We start from the raw sequence: 22006 nt of genomic DNA on the forward strand, positions 1-22006 counted from the left end.
CAACAATGACGGACAACAGGCTGTTGCATAACAACCTATAACAACAATGACGGAAAACAGGCCATTGCATAACAACCTAGAACAACAATGCTGGACAACAGGCCATTGCATAACAACTTATAACAATGAAGGACAACAGGCCATTGCATAACAACCTATAACAACAGTGACAGACAACAGGCCATTGCATAACAACCTAGAACAAAAATGATGGACAACAGGCCATTGCATAACAACCTATAACAACAATGACAGACAACAGGCTATTGTATAACAACCTATAACAACAATGACGGACAACAGGCCATTGCATAACAACATAGAACAACAATGACGGATAACAGGCCATTGCATAACAACCTAGAACAACAATGATGGACAACAGGCCATTGCATAACAACCTATAACAACAATGACGGACAACAGGCCATTGCATAGCAACCTAGAACAACAATGACGGACAACAGGACATTGCATAACAACCTATGACAACAATGACGGACAACAAGCCATTGCATAACAACCTATAACAACAATAAAGGACAACAGGCCATTGCATAACAACCTATAACAACAATGACGGATAACAAGCCATTGCATAACAACCTGTAACAACAATGAAGGACAACAGGTCATTGCATAACAACCTAGAACAACAATGATGGACAACAGGCCATTGCATGAGATCTTCTGCACTAGGATAATGATACTGGGAAAAAAGCAGAGTTAAAAATATTTACCCTTGAGTAAAAGTGATCCAGTCTTTGTTGTAACACAAATACATCACCATTACTGTTGTTTAAGATGTGGTAGAAACTGCCATTAAACAGCTGAAGTTAAAAAGAAAACCATTATTATTAGATTATTTAGTGCAAGCAACAAATATGAAGAGGTACATTTTACTAATTGAATGAAGAAAAAAATAATCAGTATAGACACACAGGTGTAATTATAATAAGTACTTTTAGAAAAGAAATCAAAATCATTCAGGCACTTACATACTGTTACAATGAGTGACACATATATCTCTGCTTTTTATGTTGGTATACTGGATGGAATGGATGTGCATCCATGACAACCTTTTGATTGATCTAAGGTAAATTTTTGATCCACCGGCATCCAAATCAGTCCCTACCAAAGCACTTGTCTGACCCAAACACATCCAGCCCAGTCACTACCAAGAACTTGTCCAAGAAGTGGTATGTCCATTCCACCAAAAAGTTCTCATCTTTCCTTCATGCTACATAATACAATTCTTTTACAAGTCTAAAGATGTTCCTTCTTAGGTTCTGTTTGTAAATTTTACCAACTCCTACCCACAGCCCCTAAGGATAAACTCCTACCTACAGACCCCTACAGATAAACTCCTACCCACAGCCCCCAAAGGATAAACTCAATAACCTCTTTAATTTCAACACTACAAGGGTGCTAACTTCAACATTACAAGGCACTAACTTCAACACTACAAGGGCACTAACTTCAACATTACAAGGCACTAACGTCAACATTACAGGGCACTAACTTCAACACTACAAGGGTGCTAATAACTTCAACATTACAAGGGTGCTAACTTCAACATTACAAGGGCACTAACTTCAACATTACAAGGGCACTAACTTCAACACAGTAGGACCATGTAAAAAAGGAATATGCTCAGCAATACAGTAGGACCATGTAAAAAAGGAATGTACTCATCAATCCAGTAGGACCATGTAAAAAAGGAATGTGCTCATCAATACAGTAGGACCGTTTAAAAAAGGAATGTGCTCATCAATACAGTAGGACCATTTAAAAAAGGAATGTGCTCATCAATACAGTAGGACCATTTAAAAAAGGAATATGCTCATCAATACAGTAGGACCATGTAAAAAAGGAATATGCTCATCAATACAGTAGGACCGTTTAAAAAAGGAATGTGCTCATCAATACAGTAGGACCATGTAAAAAAGGAATGTGCTCATCAATACAGTAGGACCATGTAAAAAAGGAATGTGCTCATCAATACAGTAGGACTGTTTAAAAAAGGAATGTGCTCATCAATACAGTAGGACCGTTTAAAAAAGGAATGTGCTCATCAATACAGTAGGACCATGTAAAAAAGGAATGTGCTCATCAATACAGTAGGACCGTTTAAAAAAGGAATGTGCTCATCAATACAGTAGGACCATGTAAAAAAGGAATGTGCTCATCAATACAGTAGGACCATGTAAAAAAGGAATGTGCTCATCAATACAGTAGGACCATGTAAAAAAGGAATATGCTCATCAATACAGTAGGACCATTTAAAAAAGGAATGTGCTCATCAATACAGTAGGACCATGTAAAAAAGGAATATGCTCATCAATACAGTAGGACCATTTAAAAAAGGAATGTGCTCATCAATACAGTAGGACCATGTAAAAAAGGAATGTGCTCATCAATACAGTAGGACCATGTAAAAAAGGAATATGCTCATCAATACAGTAGGACCATTTAAAAAAGGAATGTGCTCATCAATACAGTAGGACCATTTAAAAAAGGAATGTGCTCATCAATACAGTAGGACCATGTAAAAAAGGACTGTGCTCATCAATACAGTAGGACCGTTTAAAAAAGGAATGTGCTCATCAATACAGTAGGACCGTTTAAAAAAGGAATGTGCTCATCAATACAGTAGGACCATGTAAAAAAGGAATGTGCTCATCAATACAGTAGGACCGTTTAAAAAAGGAATGTGCTCATCAATACAGTAGGACCATGTAAAAAAGGAATATGCTCATCAATACAGTAGGACCATTTAAAAAAGGAATGTGCTCATCAATACAGTAGGACCATGTAAAAAAGGAATGTGCTCATCAATACAGTAGGACCATTTAAAAAAGGAATATGCTCATCAATACAGTAGGACCATTTAAAAAAGGAATGTGCTCATCAATACAGTAGGACCATTTAAAAAAGGAATGTGCTCATCAATACAGTAGGACCATGTAAAAAAGGAATGTGCTCATCAATACAGTAGGACCATTTAAAAAAGGAATATGCTCATCAATACAGTAGGACCATGTAAAAAAGGAATGTGCTCATCAATACAGTAGGACCATGTAAAAAAGGAATGTGCTCATCAATACAGTAGGACCATGTAAAAAAGGAATATGCTCATCAATACAGTAGGATCATGTAAGAAAGGAATGTGCTCATCAACACAGTAGGACCATGTAATGCATGTAGTCATCAATACAGTAGAACCATGTAAAAAAGGAATGTGCTCATCAATACAGTAGGACCATATATGATAAGATGGGAGATGGTCTATATAACCCCCTTGTATCTGACTCAACCAGTTATTATCCTGATGCTAAGATGGGAGATGGTCCATATAACCCCCTTGTATCTGACTGAACCAGTTATTCTCCTGATGCTGAGACAGGAGATGGTCTATATAACCCACTTGTATCTGACTGAACCAGTTATTCTCCTGATGCTTAGATGGGAGATGGTCTACATAACCCACTTGTATCTGACTGAACCAGTTATTCTCCTGATGCTAAGATGGGAGATGGTCCATATAACCCCCTTGTATCTGACTGAACCAGTTATTCTCCTGATGCTTAGATGGGAGATGGTCTATATAACCCACTTGTATCTGACTCAACCAGTTATTCTCCTGATGCTAAGACGGGTGATGGTCCATATAACCCCCTTGTATCTGACTGAACCAGTTATTCTCCTGATGCTAAGATGGGAGATGGTCCATATAACCCCCTTGTATCTGACTGAACCAGTTATTCTCCTGATGCTAAGATGGGAGATGGTCCATATAACCCCCTTGTATCTGACTGAAACAGTTATTCTCCTGATGCTTAGATGGGAGATGGTCTATATAACCCACTTGTATCTGACTCAACCAGTTATTCTCCTGATGCTAAGACGGGAGATGGTCCATATAACCCCCTTGTATCTGACTCAACCAGTTATTCTCCTGATGCTAAGACGGGAGATGGTCTATATAACCCCCTTGTATCTGACTCAACCAGTTATTCTCCTGATGCTTAGATGGGAGATGGTCCATATAACCCCCTTGTATCTGACTGAACCAGTTATTCTCCTGATGCTTAGATGGGAGATGGTCTATATAACCCCCTTGTATCTGACTGAACCAGTTATTCTCCTGATGCTAAGATGGGAGATGGTCCATATAACCCCCTTTATCTGACTCAACTAGTTATTCTCCTGATGCTAAGATGGGAGATGGTCCATATAACCCCCTTGTATCTGACTCAACCAGTTATTCTCCTGATGCTAAGACGGGAGATGGTCTATATAACCCCCTTGTATCTGACTGAACCAGTTATTCTCCTGATGCTAAGATGGGAGATGGTCCATATAACCCCCTTGTATCTGACTCAACCAGTTATTCTCCTGATGCTAAGATGGGAGATGGTCCATATAACCCCCTTGTATCTGACTGAACCAGTTATTCTCCTGATGCTAAGATGGGAGATGGTCCATATAACCCCCATGTATCTGACTCAACCAGTTATTCTCCTGATGCTAAGACAGGAGATGGTCTATATAACCCACTTGTATCTGACTGAACCAGTTATTCTCCTGATGCTTAGATGGGAGATGGTCCATATAACCCCTTTGTATCTGACTCAACCAGTTATTCTCCTGATGCTAAGACGGGAGATGGTCTATATAACCCACTTGTATCTGACTGAACCAGTTATTCTCCTGATGCTTAGATGGGAGATGGTCCATATAACCCCCTTGTATCTGACTGAACCAGTTATTCTCCTGATGCTAAGAGCATTGTCAATTCTGTTTTGTGAACTAAATCTCTTCTCAGAATCTTCTGTTTGGTCCTCATGATATTCCTTCATAATTTCTGCAACTCAATCAAGTTGTCCCTAGGATATTTATGTTGTAGAACTACATTTTTGCAAGGCTGTATTCCACCAAGGTTGCAGCTTTTGAAGAACACTGGTTACCCTGTGCAACCATTTTTCATTAGTAAATGGATTATCTTTGTTATATTCCTGACAGATAACACATAAAATCCCTCCTTTTCAGTCTTTTCTTAAGCAATTGTAGGTAATAAATGTGTTTTGGAATTTTGGTTCCTTTCTTCTCTTTTTTCTCAGCCTCTGTTTCCACATACTGGACACACTGCCAACTATTTCCATGTCAATGGTTTGTATGGCATCTTCAGTTCATGTTGGAACATGAGAGCTTGGCAGGCAAAGGAATTCTCCAACAGATGGAATGCTCCATATAGGTATGGAGCCTACCACTGCATGAATTCAATTCTCATTCCTGGCGAAAACATTCTTTTTGCATGAATGTTGATTCCTGATCTAGTCAACATAATCTTGAAAAGGTCAGAGGTCAGAAATGTCCTTGTTGACAATGAGATTAAGAATGAAAGGAGGGTTAACACGTGAAATCATGTCTTGCTCCAAAATATAACTAGTCTGCTTTTTGTGGCCTGCTGTATGTTAATCAAACAAGTTCTGGAAGCTGTTTGAGTGGGGACATGACATCTTGCCTTTTGCAAGTCCACACTGAATCTGTAGTCTCCACAATGGATGGTATTAGAACCTGTTGTTGCATTCCATTGAGAACCCAAGAGCATTAAAGAGTTGATTGAATGTGCTTAGGTTGATGACCAAGTGATAAGAGCTGTGCTGTAGCCTTCTTGCAATTGGGATCGGGGGGGGGGGGGGGGGGGGGGGCATGGATGTATGTCATGAGATAGCAAGTCTCATGGAATGCTGTATTTATAGGAGACATATTGACTTATGCAACAGTGATCGCGTGGATCTTGCAAGGAGTGTCAATACACTTACGTCTTCCTACAGGCACAGGGGTGAGTGTTAAATAATATACAAGTCAATTTTGTAACCACATATCAACCTCCCTTCAATTCTTCCACTTTGTTTGGTTTTTGACAGTTGTAATTCAGCAGGACTGCTTTCCAGTAGAATGTGCTCTGTGGGCATCACTGAGAACTTTTGTTGGTTGCCTTGCAAATCCCTCCTCTGAAGCTGAGACGGTAAGAGAAGGTGGCTTGTTCTGTCAACCTGATCATTAATGAGGAGAATAGATGATGACGATTGCAAATGTAGCTTGGCCCATGTTGGGCTTTAACATGGTGGTAGAAAGCATTGCATATCATTCCACCTGTTGTAGCAATGGTCACAGTATGTTGTGGCAATTGTCATAGTATGTTGTGGCAATGATCATAGTATGTTGTGGCAATGGTCATAGTATGTTGTGGCAATGGTCATAGTATGTTGTGCCTGCCTCTATGTCATGACCATTCTATAAAGTTAACATGCTCTCACATGTCCTAGTGAGTTTCAGGGTGGCAGAATGTAAGTGATGTTCTGCTATTGAAGATCATCATAGATATTAGATGCAACATTGATTGCATAGTCATGACAATAAACATAGCTGCCAACCTTCCAGGCTCACAATTAGTGAAAATAGGGATAAAAAGTCGTAAATTTGGACATGAATTCGTGAAAAATACCATGACAATAACTCCATCCACTCTGACCACTCCGACCGTCAATACTACACTATATCAAGTTCGCAAAATAAATATAAAACACTACACATATGCAGAAATATTTATTTATCAAGACATTATACTGTGGCAGACTTGAACTTCCTCAACTGCTTGATCGTAAATTTGTTTTCTAAAAAGTTCCGACTTATTGCCTGCAGGTTGATCTTGGGGACTAAAATTGCTGACAAATTTTCTGCAGCTAAGGAGGCCCTAAAGTCTGTCTTATTTTTCCTCACTAAAGAAAATACTCTTATGCTATCACTGTTGCTGTGAGTAATGCACAGGAACTGCAGCATTTTCGGTTCTTCCACAGGAAAAAAAGCGATTTTCGAGTCCGGGAACATTTGTCAGAACAAATGTTTAGCATGGTCTCCAGCTGATAAAGGTAGATTGCGTTCGACAAGAAAACTCACAAATAATGCTTCAGCGTTGGCAGCCTGCAGGTCTTCCGCAAATGGTTTAAAATATTCCAGACATGAAATCTGCGAATTCTTAATTTTCCCAACTTCTACGTGTTTTTTGCAACTGACATTCTTCCTCACATCGTCTCTGCGATGACACACTGAGCGCAAAAAGCATGAATGAATATCAATGTTTAATGGCAGAATGCACGGCCAATTTTTGATATATTCCAAATTAAACTTCACTTTTTGAGTAACACATTTCTTTTTCCTTGGTAGTGAAGACATTTTCAAAATCTTACATGCGAGGCAGAACGGTAACTAAAATCAGTGTTTTGATGCATGCGCGGAGCAAATTTCCGGTTAAGCCCCAGTTTCTCTCAAAAGCATTTGTAAAACTACTCTTATACATATAGATTAAAAGAGGCTAAAATGCTTGCTACTGGGCCAACTGTACTAATCGGCTGTAGATCTACTAATATCGTGACCAGCAGTACCGGACCATTTCGGCAACTGCGAATATCACGACTAGCGCTTAACGGGAAATCGGTTATTTTATTAAAGATTTAAAATAATTGAGGATTGGAAAATTCGTGAATTTTTGGCTTACGGCGTGAATCCGTGAATCGCTGAAAAAGTCGTGAAATTCACACCAAATTCGTGAGGGTTGGCAGCTATGAATAAACCCAAGGTATCCAAATGGAAAACAGAGAAGGCATTTTTGAGTAAAATACATCTGTAAGCACTTGGTACTCATAACTGATGATGTAAGTACTCCCAAAAACCCAGTAATTTGTCAGACTGTGGAAGCGATTAAAAGTAAATTGTTCCATATGTACAGATATCTGATGTCAGTACTGTAGACCTGAAAAATGATGTTGAAGAAAGAGGACAAAACTCCAATGGGATTGGCTGAAAACTTCAGTCCAAGCCTGTAAGGCAGAGTTTCACTAATCAAAGTAAGATATAATAAGAATGAGGGAACTTGATGGACAATTTTCATCCATCATGAATTAATGTAGTGAAGACAATCTCTCCTGTGCTACCTGCAAAGTAGTTGGAGAAGAATATCGAGGATGGTGGCCCACTACACTTACAACACTTACAAGTCAGATCCCATTACTTCTAAGGTGTCACTAAGTTGAGTCTCTTGGGTGGCAGAGGATTGATAGTGAGCGAAGAGACATCTCTTAAAAACTGAGACCCAATGGACTGATCTTGTAAACCTGAAGTGTCTTGAGGTACTATTTGGGTAAGATTGATCCATGAGGGTGCCTATATAAACTGTACATCTTCCACAGGAAGTGCCTAGCAGCACTATGTGGGTTAGATTGATCCAAGAGAGTGCCTGTATAGACTGAGTGTTGTCCACAGGAAGTGCTTAGCAGCACTATGCAGGTGAGTCTGCCGTATAACTGATTTCATGAAGTGGGTTCTTGGGTATTAAGGCTATAAACTGTGCATTGTACAAAGGAAGTGATAAGCAGCATTATGCGAGTCACAGAACTGGAAAGTTTGTTTTCTGGTAGCTGATACTGTATAACTAACTGTGGCTATGGCCCATTGCAATCAGTTACATGGCTGAATCCAGTCATGAAAGAATATAGCCAATTTGACTGGCATGACACAGTCTAATTCTTAAGGTTGAGATGGAGTACAGATATTGAATAACGTATCTGGTCCATAATTTTGATATGCGAGTTGCTGCCCAATATATGATATGGTTTCAAACCCTTGCATGCTAGCTGATGTTTTCAACCCCCATCCTATGACAGACTTCTGTTCATAATATGAAAGTCTGACACCTATTCAAGGAATAACAACCAGAGAAAACTACTGAGTGGTTGTCAGACTGGTCTCACCCAAGACCTAACTCTGCAAGACAAAACAGAGTAAACCCTATATGCAAAATCTTGACTTCCTATACTACTGAAATGAAATAATGATGATCAAAGTTACTTACAAGTTTAAATGGATTCTAGGAGACACTGTTCATGTTAAAAGTTAAAGTTTAAACTGGTTACACCTGTAATATCAGTGTCACCTAGTGAGAACAATGACAATTAACCTATAAGAGTTGATTTCCTTCATCTATATTTTATACTGTCAGACGGACATTTCTGATCTTTCAGGAAGGGCTGAATTCAGAGGCAGTAGACAGTAATCCCGATGTTAATGTGATCGGGTCAAGTATTTGATGGAGAAAATGTTTTTCAAAAGCTATATCGATACATCTGATACAACTTCCTTTTTTTCCACTGCTATTTCCTGGTTAGAAAAAAATTCATCATATACATAGGAGTAGGACAGGGACACCCTACAAATTCTAAACCATGAGTGGGATTTTCTAATTTCACACCAATGCACAAAATAAATTTCCTTTTTATGTGTTACAGCTTGCCCATATAAGAAAACAATGAGGGATAAATATTTCTTACATTCCTATATATGCACAATCATTTTTTTCCCCACTGTAGAACAATGATGGAAAGTGTCACCATCTGCATCACTTGACTGCTGTCTTTCATCACACGACTGATGTCTTTTATCACAGAACTCCTGACTTTCATCACATGACTGCTGTCATTAGTGATATGATGCACAACTGCTGTCATTCATCATGTGACTGCTGTCTTTCATCACATGACTGCTGTCATTAGTGATATAATGCACAACTGCTGTCATTCATCATGTGACTGCTGTCTTTCATCACATGACTGCTGCCTTTCATCACTTGACAGCTGTTTTGCATCACTTGGCTGACTGTCATCAAAAGACTGCTCTGTCATGATATGGCACATGACTGCTGTCATCCATGATATGACACACAGCTGCCGACTTTCATCACATGACTGCTGTTTCTTATCATATAACACATGACTTTTGTCCTTCATCACATGTCTGCTCTTTTTCATCAAATGTCTGCTGTTTTTCGTCATACCCGCTTTCATCAAATGACCTATTACAGATATCATTAATTCACACAAAAGTGCAGTATAATTCCTGTCCACAGTAAGCAAGATGAAGCTTAACTGCAACACATTACTTATTAAAAGTTCAGCAATTAAAGTTAATGTCCCAGAAAATGGACATTTTGCACAGGTCAACCAAAAACTACCAGTGCAGAATTTGTCTGGTTTCAAGTCAAAATAGAAATTGCTAAAATTGTTTTGTAATGCTTTTTTGTTTTGTTCCTTACAAATTTATTGACCACTCCGGTGGCCTAATGGTTAGAATGTCTGCCTTGGATGCGGGAGGTCATGGGTTTGATCCCCAGCCAAGTCATACCAAAGACTTAGAAAAATGGTTCTAACAGCTGCCTCACTTGGCACTCAGTATTATCAAGTTTGTGTTAGGACTGGTCAGCCTGATGTCAGGACAATGTGACTGGGTGGAACAACATGCTACATGTCTGCAGCATGATGTCCCAGTGCTAGATATCACTATAAACTGTCACACTGCAGACATTGTAGTGATATGACTGAAAAATTGTTAAAGCTAGATCAAAAATCAAAATCTCTCACACACACACACAAATTTATCTTCTAACAATTATTTTCAAAGGGAAAATCTATTCTAGATCAAACTATGTCTGTCTCATTTCATCTTAGCAATAAAAGAGGACCATATTTTTTAGTTTGTTTACATCTGCATCGTTGCAAAAGTTATCTTCAATACGCATATTAGAACCTGGTCTTGACCAGATATTTGAATGCTTATGTGTTTAAAGACCACTTTATACTTACACTGAAGTTTTCAGTGTAAACCTTATTTTAGGATATTCCCACTACCTGGATCAGACTTTGTGGGCAGGAAACTCTGACCTTCAAGTGAAATTTCCCCATTCCACACCTGTGCACATGATGTAGTTTTACTATTCTCACCTGTAAACAGGGTTATGATAACTATTCTCACCTGTAAATAGGGTTATGATAATGATGTTATTTATATTTGTTAACAACTGCAAAGGAGAAATCCTTGCACAATGGAGTAAAGTTTGAACTGTGCTATTCATCCAAAATTAAAGTAACTTGAAATTAAATGACTTAGACAACTTTACCACAGACTTTTTGAGTTTGTCACCACCAGACTGTCTGCAAAATGATGACTCATCAGACAATAAAAAGTATATATAAGGTACAAATTTTATAGTTACGGTAAACATCCTGTAAGCCTGTTTCAATACTGCTTCCATTACACTGTCCTGAACATCTTCCTCATGGTACTCAACATAGATCTGTCCATCTCTCGTCTTTTCCGTAAATGGCACTGTTACTGTCTGTTGATAAAATCCTTGATGAATTATATTTTGCATAAATAATTATCCAAGACTTTCTTAGAAGTTACATAATAGACTGCACATAGAATGACTTTTCTTATTCAATTCTTTAATCTTTACTTTAAAAAGCCTCATTTCAAACCGAGCAAAAGAATAAATATTTACCAGGCTCCAGGAGACTCTTTCATGAAAGTTAATTATTAGACCTCACATAGAATTACTTTTTTTAATTAATTCTTTAATCTTTACTTTAAAAAGCCCCATTTCAATCTGACCAAAGAATAAATATTTACCATGGTAACCCAGAAATTCTTTTCAGGTTCCAGGAGAATCTGTCGGTGCTTCTGTGTATGTAGACTTTCACATGGCTGGTCAGAGAAAGTTCTATAATGTAAATGATTCTTTTAATAACAAGTGCCATGCAAAGAACTGTCAATAACATAGGTGATTGTTTAACAACAAGTGTCATGCAGCAAACCTGGGTTCAATTACTTTAGTCAATTACAATAACAATGTGCTTGCGGATTTCAATTACTTTAGTCAATTACAATAACAATGTGCTTGCGGATTTCAATTACTTTAGTCAATTACAATAACAATGTGCTTGTGGATTTCAATTACTTTAGTCAATTACAATAACAATGTGTTTGCGGATTTCAATTACTTTAGTCAATTACAATAACAATGTGCTTGTGGATTTCAATTACTTTAGTCAATTACAATAACAATGTGCTTGCGGATTTCAATTACTTTAGTCAATTACAATAACAATGTGCTTGTGGATTTCAATTACCTGAAGTTATGACTGTTCAATTACAATTACAATTACAAGGTAACTGTAATTACATCAATTACACTGTAAATGAACCCAAGTCTGCCATGCAGAACACTGTGTCTATAATGTAGATGTTTTTTTTATAACAAGTCTCCCAAATGTGAAAGTCATTACAATGATGCAGCTTATGTTTGAAACCAGACAACCTAGCTTACTAAGGTGAAAACTTTCACACACAAAAATGTAATATCAGAATTCTGTCTCTGTAAACATGTAACTGTCTACTTTCCCCCTGTGAAGTCCTCCTTGAAGTTAGAGTCTTTGAGGAAAATCCCAACAGCTAACTGCTTTATGACCAAACATGAGTTGGATTGGTGATTAACCTTTATGTATTTTCATCCCCTGTATTAAACAGGAACAGCCTTAATGTGGTTTAACAAATACATGCAAATGATCTTTAGCTTCATAATGATTCATTCAAAGTATCAAGGAATCCATCATGGTGTTTAGGAATATAAGCACATGAAGTATGATGAAATCCATCACGGGCAGAGATCTCAGAAATGCTTAATTACGCATATTTGGATGCCAATTTTTGATCTGGGACACAGAAAATCACTGAGGCGGGAGTCCTCCGTATGCATGTAAAAGGTTTGTGGCAAAATTCAAAGACTTGCCAGTCCTGCTTCAGCCACCTGCTTTGTTAGAAAATGTGTTGATCAATTAGCTGTGCTGATATTTACAATGACAGAATTCAGTACTGAAAGACCCCACTGATGTACATACATGTTGCCATTATAAGAGTACACCAAAAAGAACATGATGCAATAGCTGGGCGGCAAGTTCAAAGGCTCTGACAGGTGGCTGGGTGGGAAAATGTACTTATATTGACAGTGATTGAATTCAGAGTCAGAAAGACCCAGAGATGTATATGCAGTCATTTATTAAAGTACATCAAATAAACAACTTTAGCTTTCATTATTGTGTTCATTTCCGAATGTATTGGAATATGTAGTGCACGTGACCTGAGATTCAAGACATGTTGAGACTTAGACAAAATGCCATTCGTAAATTTGGATAAAGTATTTTGGGGTTAAACGGCAAACTTACAAAGATTGTAACGAGATTCAGAAGAGTGCTAAAGCTGCTAGAAATGATAGTTCAGATAGGACAGTAGCTAAGTGTAAGAAAGTGTGTGGTGCATAGCTTAGTGTTTGGAATAAATCCTTACCTGGACTGACAAAATTCAGTATCACCCTGATGGACTAACAAGATCTTTTTAAAAGGTACATTGACTGACCATACTTTTTTTTTAATGCCCCTCGCCTTAGCCCGGTTAGTTCTAATGTTGTAGCAAAATGTATTCATCAAGGCATCAGTAGCTAGGCCTAGTTTTGGTATCAATTACGCTGACAAACAAACTCTTGCCCATTCACAAGCATATGTTTTGACAGATGATTGACCGTTAACCCTTTTCCGAGTAAGGTAGCAACTATAAATTTCCTGCATGATTTCCTTTGATGATAAAACATACAAACTTGTGTTTAAAGATCAGAATCGGTGATCAGGATATATATTAACTGCCTCTTATACATTATTTGGTCATAAAATTAGTTTGAAACTGTAAATGAACCAATAGGCCAAACGGGAAATAATGGCAGACTTTGCTAAGTCTGGGATGTACCAGTTTATTAGATTGTCTGTTTCCGTAAATCATCAAACAAATATTTCAGAAAATTATACAAATCATTGAAAGCAAAGCCAAGGTATTATTTTATTAAAGATTTAACTTTAAAATGCAAATTATGTAGGTTAGAAACATATGGGACAATGCTACGTTATGGAATTCACGAGATGTGCTTTAAAGTCTAAGCTGTTTTCTGACTTGACACTTATTTGCGAAAATACTGGAAAAAAACAGCAAATCAGATACTATTTAACCATTGCCTAAAATTACTACGGACGTAGACAAATAAATAAACCATAAATTTGCAATCCTGTCAATGGACTGTTGTAAAGAAGCTATATTAAAGTGAGTGATTACATTTTGAAAACCTCTCAATCTAAAAATAGATGCACTCACGTCTGTGTTGATTCTGTAGGAAAGAAGGGACTGCAACTTTTTATGGTGGGACTCCTATTTTTACCAAAATGGGAGTCCTGGACTCCTAATTTTAAAATCCTAGTGAGACCTCTGATAGGATTTAGGAATATAAGCATACAAAAAACTTTCAACTAAAAATTTGATGAATATTTTAGTGACTGTGACCTTGACTCCAAGTCACCAGGTAAGAAAACAACTGTAAAATAAACTCTCACAGATTAAATAATGATTCATGCCACAGACGATGAGAATTTAACTCCCACAGATTAAATAATGATTCATGCCACAGACAATGAGAATCTAACTCTCACAGATTGAATAATGATTCATGCCTTAGAAACTATCATATTAGGTGATTTTAACACTGACTACATGAAAACTTCATCATTAACATGGATAAGTAACTTTGAACCTTACAACTTTACTCAATTAATTAACACCCCAACTAGAGTAACAGATAAAAGGGCTATTATTAATCATGTCTATACTAACAAACCTAAGTGAAATTAATGTGCCAGTGTATGCACTGAGTGACCACTACCCAGTCTGTTTAACTAGACATGTTCCAAAATCATCTAAAAATGGTCAACACATTGAAATACAATACAGGGACTTCAAACAGTTTGATGAGGAAATGTTCTTAAATGATTTAGTTTGCAAACCCTTCCAATCAGTCTGCAGTATAACTGATGTCAACATTGCCTAGGACAAATGGTATCAGATGTTCAATGCAGCCTTAGACAAGCATGCCCCAATTAAAACAAAAAGGGTTAAACACCAAATTACACCCAAGTGGACTACCCCTGAGATCAATGAGGCTAGACACCTAAGAGATAATTTCCACAAGAAAAAAGACATGAAAAGCTATAGAAAGTGGAGGAATAAAACTAAGCACCTGATACACAAGGCAAAAGAGAACTACTATAAACAGGCTATTGTGGAAATGTTCAACAATTTCTTCGTAAGCATCTCCAAGAACAGTATTCAGAACCAGACTAACAGTCCAATTGAACTTGATGCTCTTCTATTATTTACAAGAGCTAAAATTCCTGATGATAACTACTTTTCAATAGCTAATGTTAGTGAAGCTGATGTTTTTGATATGCTAATTAAGGTGAATATTAATAAATCCTCTGGATTGGATGGGATTGGTCCACGAATTCTTAAAATTGCTGCACCTGTAATAACAAAGTCACTAACGCATATCATAAATTTAAGTATAATGAGTGGTAATTTTCCAGAAACACTGAAATGTGCAAGGGTTGTACCTATCTTTAAGAAAGGAGAAAAGAAGGATACAGGGAATTACAGACCAATATCAAATCTACCTGTACTGTCAAAAGTATTTGAAAATCATGTAGCCATGCAGGACTATAACATTTTTTGAAACATACTCTCTATTTCATAAAGCACAATCAGGATTTAGAATGTACCACTCGTGCCAAACAAAACTTACCAAATTAATTGATCTTTGGCTGAAAGAAATGGATAATGGACATATGACTGGAATTGTTTTCCTTGACTTCAAGAAAGCCTTTGATCTTGTGGATCATGAAATTCTGCTGCAAAAGTTGAACTGTTACAGGTTTGACAATCCTTCTTTAAACTGGTTTAGATCATACCTAAACCAAAGGTCTCAACAAGAAAGAATTGGCAATATTAGCTCTCAAACTCGCACAATTCATTCAGGGGTCCCTCAAGGCTCAGTTTTGGGCCCTCTCCTCTTCCTTATCTACATCAATGATCTACCATTAAATAATGAATCCACAAATACAGTTTTGTTTGCAGATGATGCAACCTTGTATACATCTAGTTCTGATACTGAAGTTATCCAAATGAGATTAAACTCAGACCTTATTAGAGTCCAAAACTGGGCACAACAAAATAGGATGGTAATTAATGAAGGTAAAACAAAATGTATGATTTTGGGGACATAAAAAAAGTTACACAAATCAGGGAACCCAGAACTATCTCTTGCAATAAATAATCATCCATTAGAAAATATCAAACATGAAAAGCTTGTAGGTGTGACCAGAGATAATAATTTATTATGGAATGACCATATTGATAAGCTTTGTAAAACACTGTCATCCAAAATTGCCCTACTCAGCAGAATCAAGAAATATTTACCAATGGAAACTAGAAATCTATACTACAAGTCATATATCTTCCAACAATGGATTATTGTTCAAATTTATGGGGAAGTTGTGCTAAATCTGAGCTTGACAGGATTTATAAACTTCAGAAACGAGCAACATGCATAATTTTAGATGCATCTATTGATCATACATAAAAACCATTATTTACAGAACTCAAATGGTTCACAATATATGACAGGATAGATTTTCACAAGGCAGTTCTTTTATATAAATGTCTACATGGAACTGCACCAGAGTATCTTCAGGACTTATTCAGGCCTTTTTCAACACAATACCAGTTGAGATCAATATCACATGGAAACCTTCTGCCACCAAAACCAAGAACAGAACAATTTAAAAAGAGCTTCCAATACTCTGGTACAGTTATGTGGAACAAGCTTCCACTACATGTAAAATATGCTGAAAATATTAGAGTATTTAAGAAGAGATATCATGAGCATGTATGTGCTTCTAATAGATAATGGAATTTAGTATTTCAATACTAAACATGCCAAAATAAACAGTAATTATTGATATCTTCATATAATGTGCATTGTTATACTCTCCTTAGAGGGCCTCAAGGGAGAATAGTCCTTGACTAATGAATCACCCTCTATAAATAAAGCATTATTATTATTATTATTATACAGCAAAAGTTTAACGTGTTTGCTAGAAAATAAATACCACATTGAGCAAGATGTTAACTGGGGTCAATTTTGGACAAGATAAACTGGAATTATGGGTCAAGAATATTGTCTGTAGTAATTTGACCACGATATTGCCCTTTTTTAATATTTGACCATGATATTGCCCTTTATTAATATTTGACCACGATATTGCCCTTTTTTAATATTTGTCCTCAATATTGCCCTCTTTCAATATCTGACCATGATATTGCCCTTTTTTAATATTTGACCATGATATTGCCCTCTTTCAATATCTGACCATGATATTGCCCTTTTTTAATATTTGACCACGATATTGCTCTTTCAATATCTGACCACGATATTGCCCTTTTTCAATATCTAACCACGATATTACTCTCTTTCAATGTCTGACCATGATATTGCCCTTTTTTAATATTTGACCATGATATTGCCCTCTGTCAATATCTGACCATGATATTGCTTTTTTTTTAAATATTTGACCATGAGATTGCCCTCTTTCAATATCTGACCACGATATTGCCCTTTTTTAATATTTGACCACGATATTGCTCTCTTTCAATATCTGACCACGATATTGCCCTTTTTCAATATCTAACCACGATATTGCCCTTTTTTAATATTTGACCACGATATTGCTCTCTTTCAATATCTGACCACGATATTGCCCTTTTTTAATATTTGACCACGATATTGCTCTCTTTCAATATCTGACCACGATATTGCCCTTTTTTAATATTTGACCACGATATTGCCCTTTTGTAATATTTGACCATGATATTGCTCTTTTGTAATATTTGACCATGATATTGCCCTCTTTCAATATCTGACCACGATATTGCCCTTTTTTAATATTTGACCACGATATTGCTCTCTTTCAATATCTGACCACGATATTGCCCTTTTTCAATATCTAACCACGATATTGCCCTTTTTAATATTTGACCATGATATTGCCCTTTTTTAATATTTGACCACGATATTGCCCTTTTTTAATATCTGACCAAGATATTGCCCTTTTTTAATATTTGACCATGATATTGCCCTTTTTCAGTATTTGATCATGATACTGCCTTTTTTTAATATCTAAATATGGTTTAAAATCATGTATATTACTTTGAGTTGCTGCTTCTATTGTGAGGTTGTTTAATATTTACATATGTTTTTATTGAAATTCATATTCATCATTCAAAGCTAATTTTCCTTCCAAAATAAAAATCCATAACCAATGTCCTGTGTCATGAACAACCCAGATATTACAACTGTAACATAACTGGTGTTGGGATAAAATGTTCTCTTTTACACTTAAACCCACTTTGTGAAAAGGGCTAACGGACGCAACATATGCAATATAAAAAATCTCTCACTATCCTCTAAGCATCATTACCCTGTGAACTGCACAATAGCTTCACACAGTCCAATTTGTTTGATCTTAGTATCAATGTCTACATTCTTTGGATAATAGTACATAATCTTCTTTTCTTCCTGCAAAAGAAGACACAGAGGTAGAAAATGTTTGAAAAGCTGGTTGCCAGGGAGACATTTCTGATTTCTGGTTACCCATTACATTAATACAACTGCCTATGATTGCTGTAATCAAGATTATTCAAAAAGTTTTGTTATTCATATATATATATATATATATATATATATATATATATATAGATATAGATATATATATATATATGCATCAAATAAATTTCCTTTTTTGATAGTGTTTTGTGATAACTCAAATCCATCTGCTAAAATGGGTAACCAGACTAGGTGTCTTGTTGTCCTACGGATTCTAGAACGTTTTTAGCATGTAAGCATGTATTTCCTAGATCTATTTCAACTTTACATGTCTGAAGATTTCAGGAGTGAGAGAGATAAGAAAATATATAATTCAAAATTACATTCAGTAAACTAGCAAGAAGTTGCATATATATGTTTATGTATCAATATGTTTGTAAAAAAACATAATCTTGAAACAATTCATTGTCATACATTACCTTTTGCACAAAACTTGTAAAACATTATTTTTAAATATGTTTTAAACATATTTATTTATTGTTATACAATTTTTCAGTTATATCTATATATAAAAATACATAAACTTCTACATAATTACATACAAATGCAAGAAAGAGAGAAAGAATTCTTTTCTCAAAGTCAACACTTCATTCAGCGATCACATTAACAAAAAAAAACATGAAATCATTCACAGATATCAACTACTCCACTTTCATAGTTACTGCTTATAGAATCTACTACTAACAATACCAAAATATAATAGACTTTACTAGCCACAATACTATATATATCCAATACTACTATATATAATCAATTTTACTAGTAATGATACTGGATTTTACTAGTAACAACATTAAATTTTACATGCAGCAATACTAAATTTTTCAAACATGATTGAAAAGTAATTTAAATCTCCAAATAAAATTAGATTTTCAGAAATCTTGAAATCTACTCTAGTCTTGGTATTATAATTACAGTAAAAACCTGTTATGAGACACTGCCCCTTCTGCCAAGAAACGGTCTCTCATAACAGATATGTACAAAAACATCAATTTCCAAGGTACCGTTTCAGAACAATTTAAAGAAAAATAACCACAATCACTGCACATATATTCTATTCTTTATTAATAGTTCTTGTTAAAATATTGTATGCATTTATATAAAAACAAAATTATACAGCAACAAAGATATACTTATATCTGAAGATCACATGTACATGTATTTGCAAATGAAATCATTTTTTATTTACTCCTTTTCCCTAAAATCACCCTAAATTTTTTTAACCTATGTTTAATCTGCTATTCTGTGATTGCTCTCACTTGCTGGTTTAATAGACGAAGACCTTCAACACCCCCAGGCAATATGGATTAACTCTAGACAAAACAATATACACAACCACTACCTTAATTTCAGCACTACAATGGCAATTCATGACATGTACATTAGCCTGGTTTACGGACTGTACCATCTCTCACTATATAAAAATTGTTAGCCAAACTCCCGTTTTGGAGGGGGGGGGGGTGGGGTCGTATTTTTTTATCAGAACTTTATTTACTATTCAAGAGGCCACTGTTACAATTGATTACATAAAGATCAGTGGTATATGTCTCTGTTCTTGTGATATGGTCATTCATAGGGATACTGAGTCTTACATGTACATGTGAGTGTTAGCAACGAAAAGGCCCAGGAACCAGGCTTAGAAACCACTGGAATAATCTACATGTACTTCAGTCTGGTTTACAAAAGAAACTGTAAAACACTATAAGCATACCCAAAATATTTAAGTTATTCATAGCCAGTCTATTTGCGGGGAGGTTAGGGTTGGGGTTAAGGGGGGGGTGTTTAGAACAGTGTAAGCATCAATTGTTGCAGGGATTAAATAAAGGTAGGTGGAATTTAATACCTTTTTCGCAATGCAGATGCTCATAACATTTTTTGCCAAAACATCATGTTACTGGTCGCATTAAGCAGGTGGTCGCTCATGACAGTGTTTATATAATAAAATTAATCTATTCATTACGATTGTGATCAGAAATGACAGGTGGTCACTCACAGCAGAGGTTGCTCATAACATGTTTTAATGTAAATATTTTATCATTTCTTCCTACTATTATAGAAAGAACATACTTTTTTTAGCTACAAAACCTATTTTGAATAAGAAAATACTTTTTTTAGCTACAAAACCTATTTTGAATAAGAAAATACTTTTTTTAGCTACAAAACCTATTTTGAATAAGAAAATACTTTTTTTAGCTACAAAACCTATTTTGAATAAGAAAATACTTTTTTAGCTACCAAACCTATTTTGAATAATAAACTATATGTAGTCAATTAATTCTAAACTGGAGCCACCTTAATTTTGGATCCAAAGTAATTTAGATGGAACAGAATAAACCTTATTCCACCAATCTATCTTTTGAAACACTGAACTTAATGAAAAAGGTTTTGTGAGCTTTAGGAAGCTTTCTAATACTTGGCCTGAAAGCTATCTACATTTTGTTTATCTGTTTTCAAATAATTATGGTTCACATTATCTTTAATCTGTGTTCATATCATCAGGTATGTGGTAGTTTCATGCTGCATGAAGGGCTACTTTCTTTCATAACTAGGTCTCTGTCTGAAAAGTCTTATAATAATTAGTTCACACTGTGTTTAACAATTGGTCTGAGTTGCCCTTTATCAGTCTTCATGGGGTTGTTGTCAGAGTTATTACCGTACCTGTACAGAAATTTCTCATGGATTCCGTATGGAATACTTATGGAATCCATATGGAAGAGATATGGACTGAAAAAGTGATTGTAATATCACTGACATTTTTCCTAAATGCCCATGTCTATCAAAGATTGTCATATCTTTGTGGAATTTTCTTGGCCCACACGTAGAATCATCGTTCAATATCATGAGGAATTATTGTGCATGTTATCAAAATATTCTAGGTGTGTAGAAATTCAGTGTAAAATAAGAGTACTTATATCATGATGAATGTTTGTCACGGCTGCTTATGGAACAAGGACTAATTCAAGAGACCACAAAAGCATCATAGTTTGTACATTAATCAAAAATCAAGTTGCAGTACAAGTGACATGGCAGGCTTCTAGCACATCTTCTTTTCATGTCTCAAATAGATGCTTTTCTGTAATTTTTTATTATTTTCACAGTTGAATTTTTCAATGCAGATTAATATTTTATATTTTATATATGTTTATGTGTTCACAGATGCCTGTGCATATATTCCAGGCTTGATACTTTGATTTTTAAAATCACTTAATTATTTAGTGTCAAGCCAGATTCTTCACATCATTTTGTATATACTGTAAATGTTGTACATAACAGATAGAGGGCCTCAAGGTAGATTAGTTTTGTAATTAATTACGTTACCTTCTCTAAATAAAGTCATTATTATTATTATTATTATTATTAACTCCCTTATCTCTTGCCTTGGATTTCATATAATTACAACATCTGTAAAAAAAAAAAAATCATGCAAACTTAATATCACCTTGGTTAATAAAGTCCTGTTTAATTCATATTCATTATTAATCTGAAACCTTCAGAAATGTATGAAAAACTTCTGAAACT

At 35.7% G+C, this 22006-nt stretch overlaps 1 protein-coding gene across 3 annotated transcripts in view; it reads right to left on the minus strand.

The window, feature by feature from the left end:
• LOC149802488 (vacuolar fusion protein CCZ1 homolog) overlaps window positions 1–18396 on the minus strand; it is an 88950-nt gene extending 70554 nt beyond the window's left edge. For 2 of the 3 annotated variants that reach the window (XM_089951725.1, XM_089951724.1), the window contains exons 1-4: window positions 18303–18396; window positions 11527–11617; window positions 11111–11233; window positions 741–830 (exon numbers count right to left, since the gene is read on the minus strand). In XM_089951725.1, the coding sequence (XP_089807851.1) occupies window positions 741–830; window positions 11111–11233; window positions 11527–11617; window positions 18303–18385 (387 nt within the window). In that variant the 5' untranslated portion in view covers window positions 18386–18396. The remainder of the gene's footprint in view (window positions 1–740; window positions 831–11110; window positions 11234–11526; window positions 11618–18302) is intronic. The other variant, XM_089951726.1, reaches the window with a different exon arrangement.
• Window positions 18397–22006: the final 3610 nt, after the last annotated feature.

This window comes from Sinohyriopsis cumingii, chromosome 3 (genome assembly GCF_028554795.1).
Source record: "Sinohyriopsis cumingii isolate HCF-2022 chromosome 3, ASM2855479v2, whole genome shotgun sequence".
NCBI lineage: Eukaryota > Metazoa > Mollusca > Bivalvia > Unionida > Unionidae > Sinohyriopsis > Sinohyriopsis cumingii.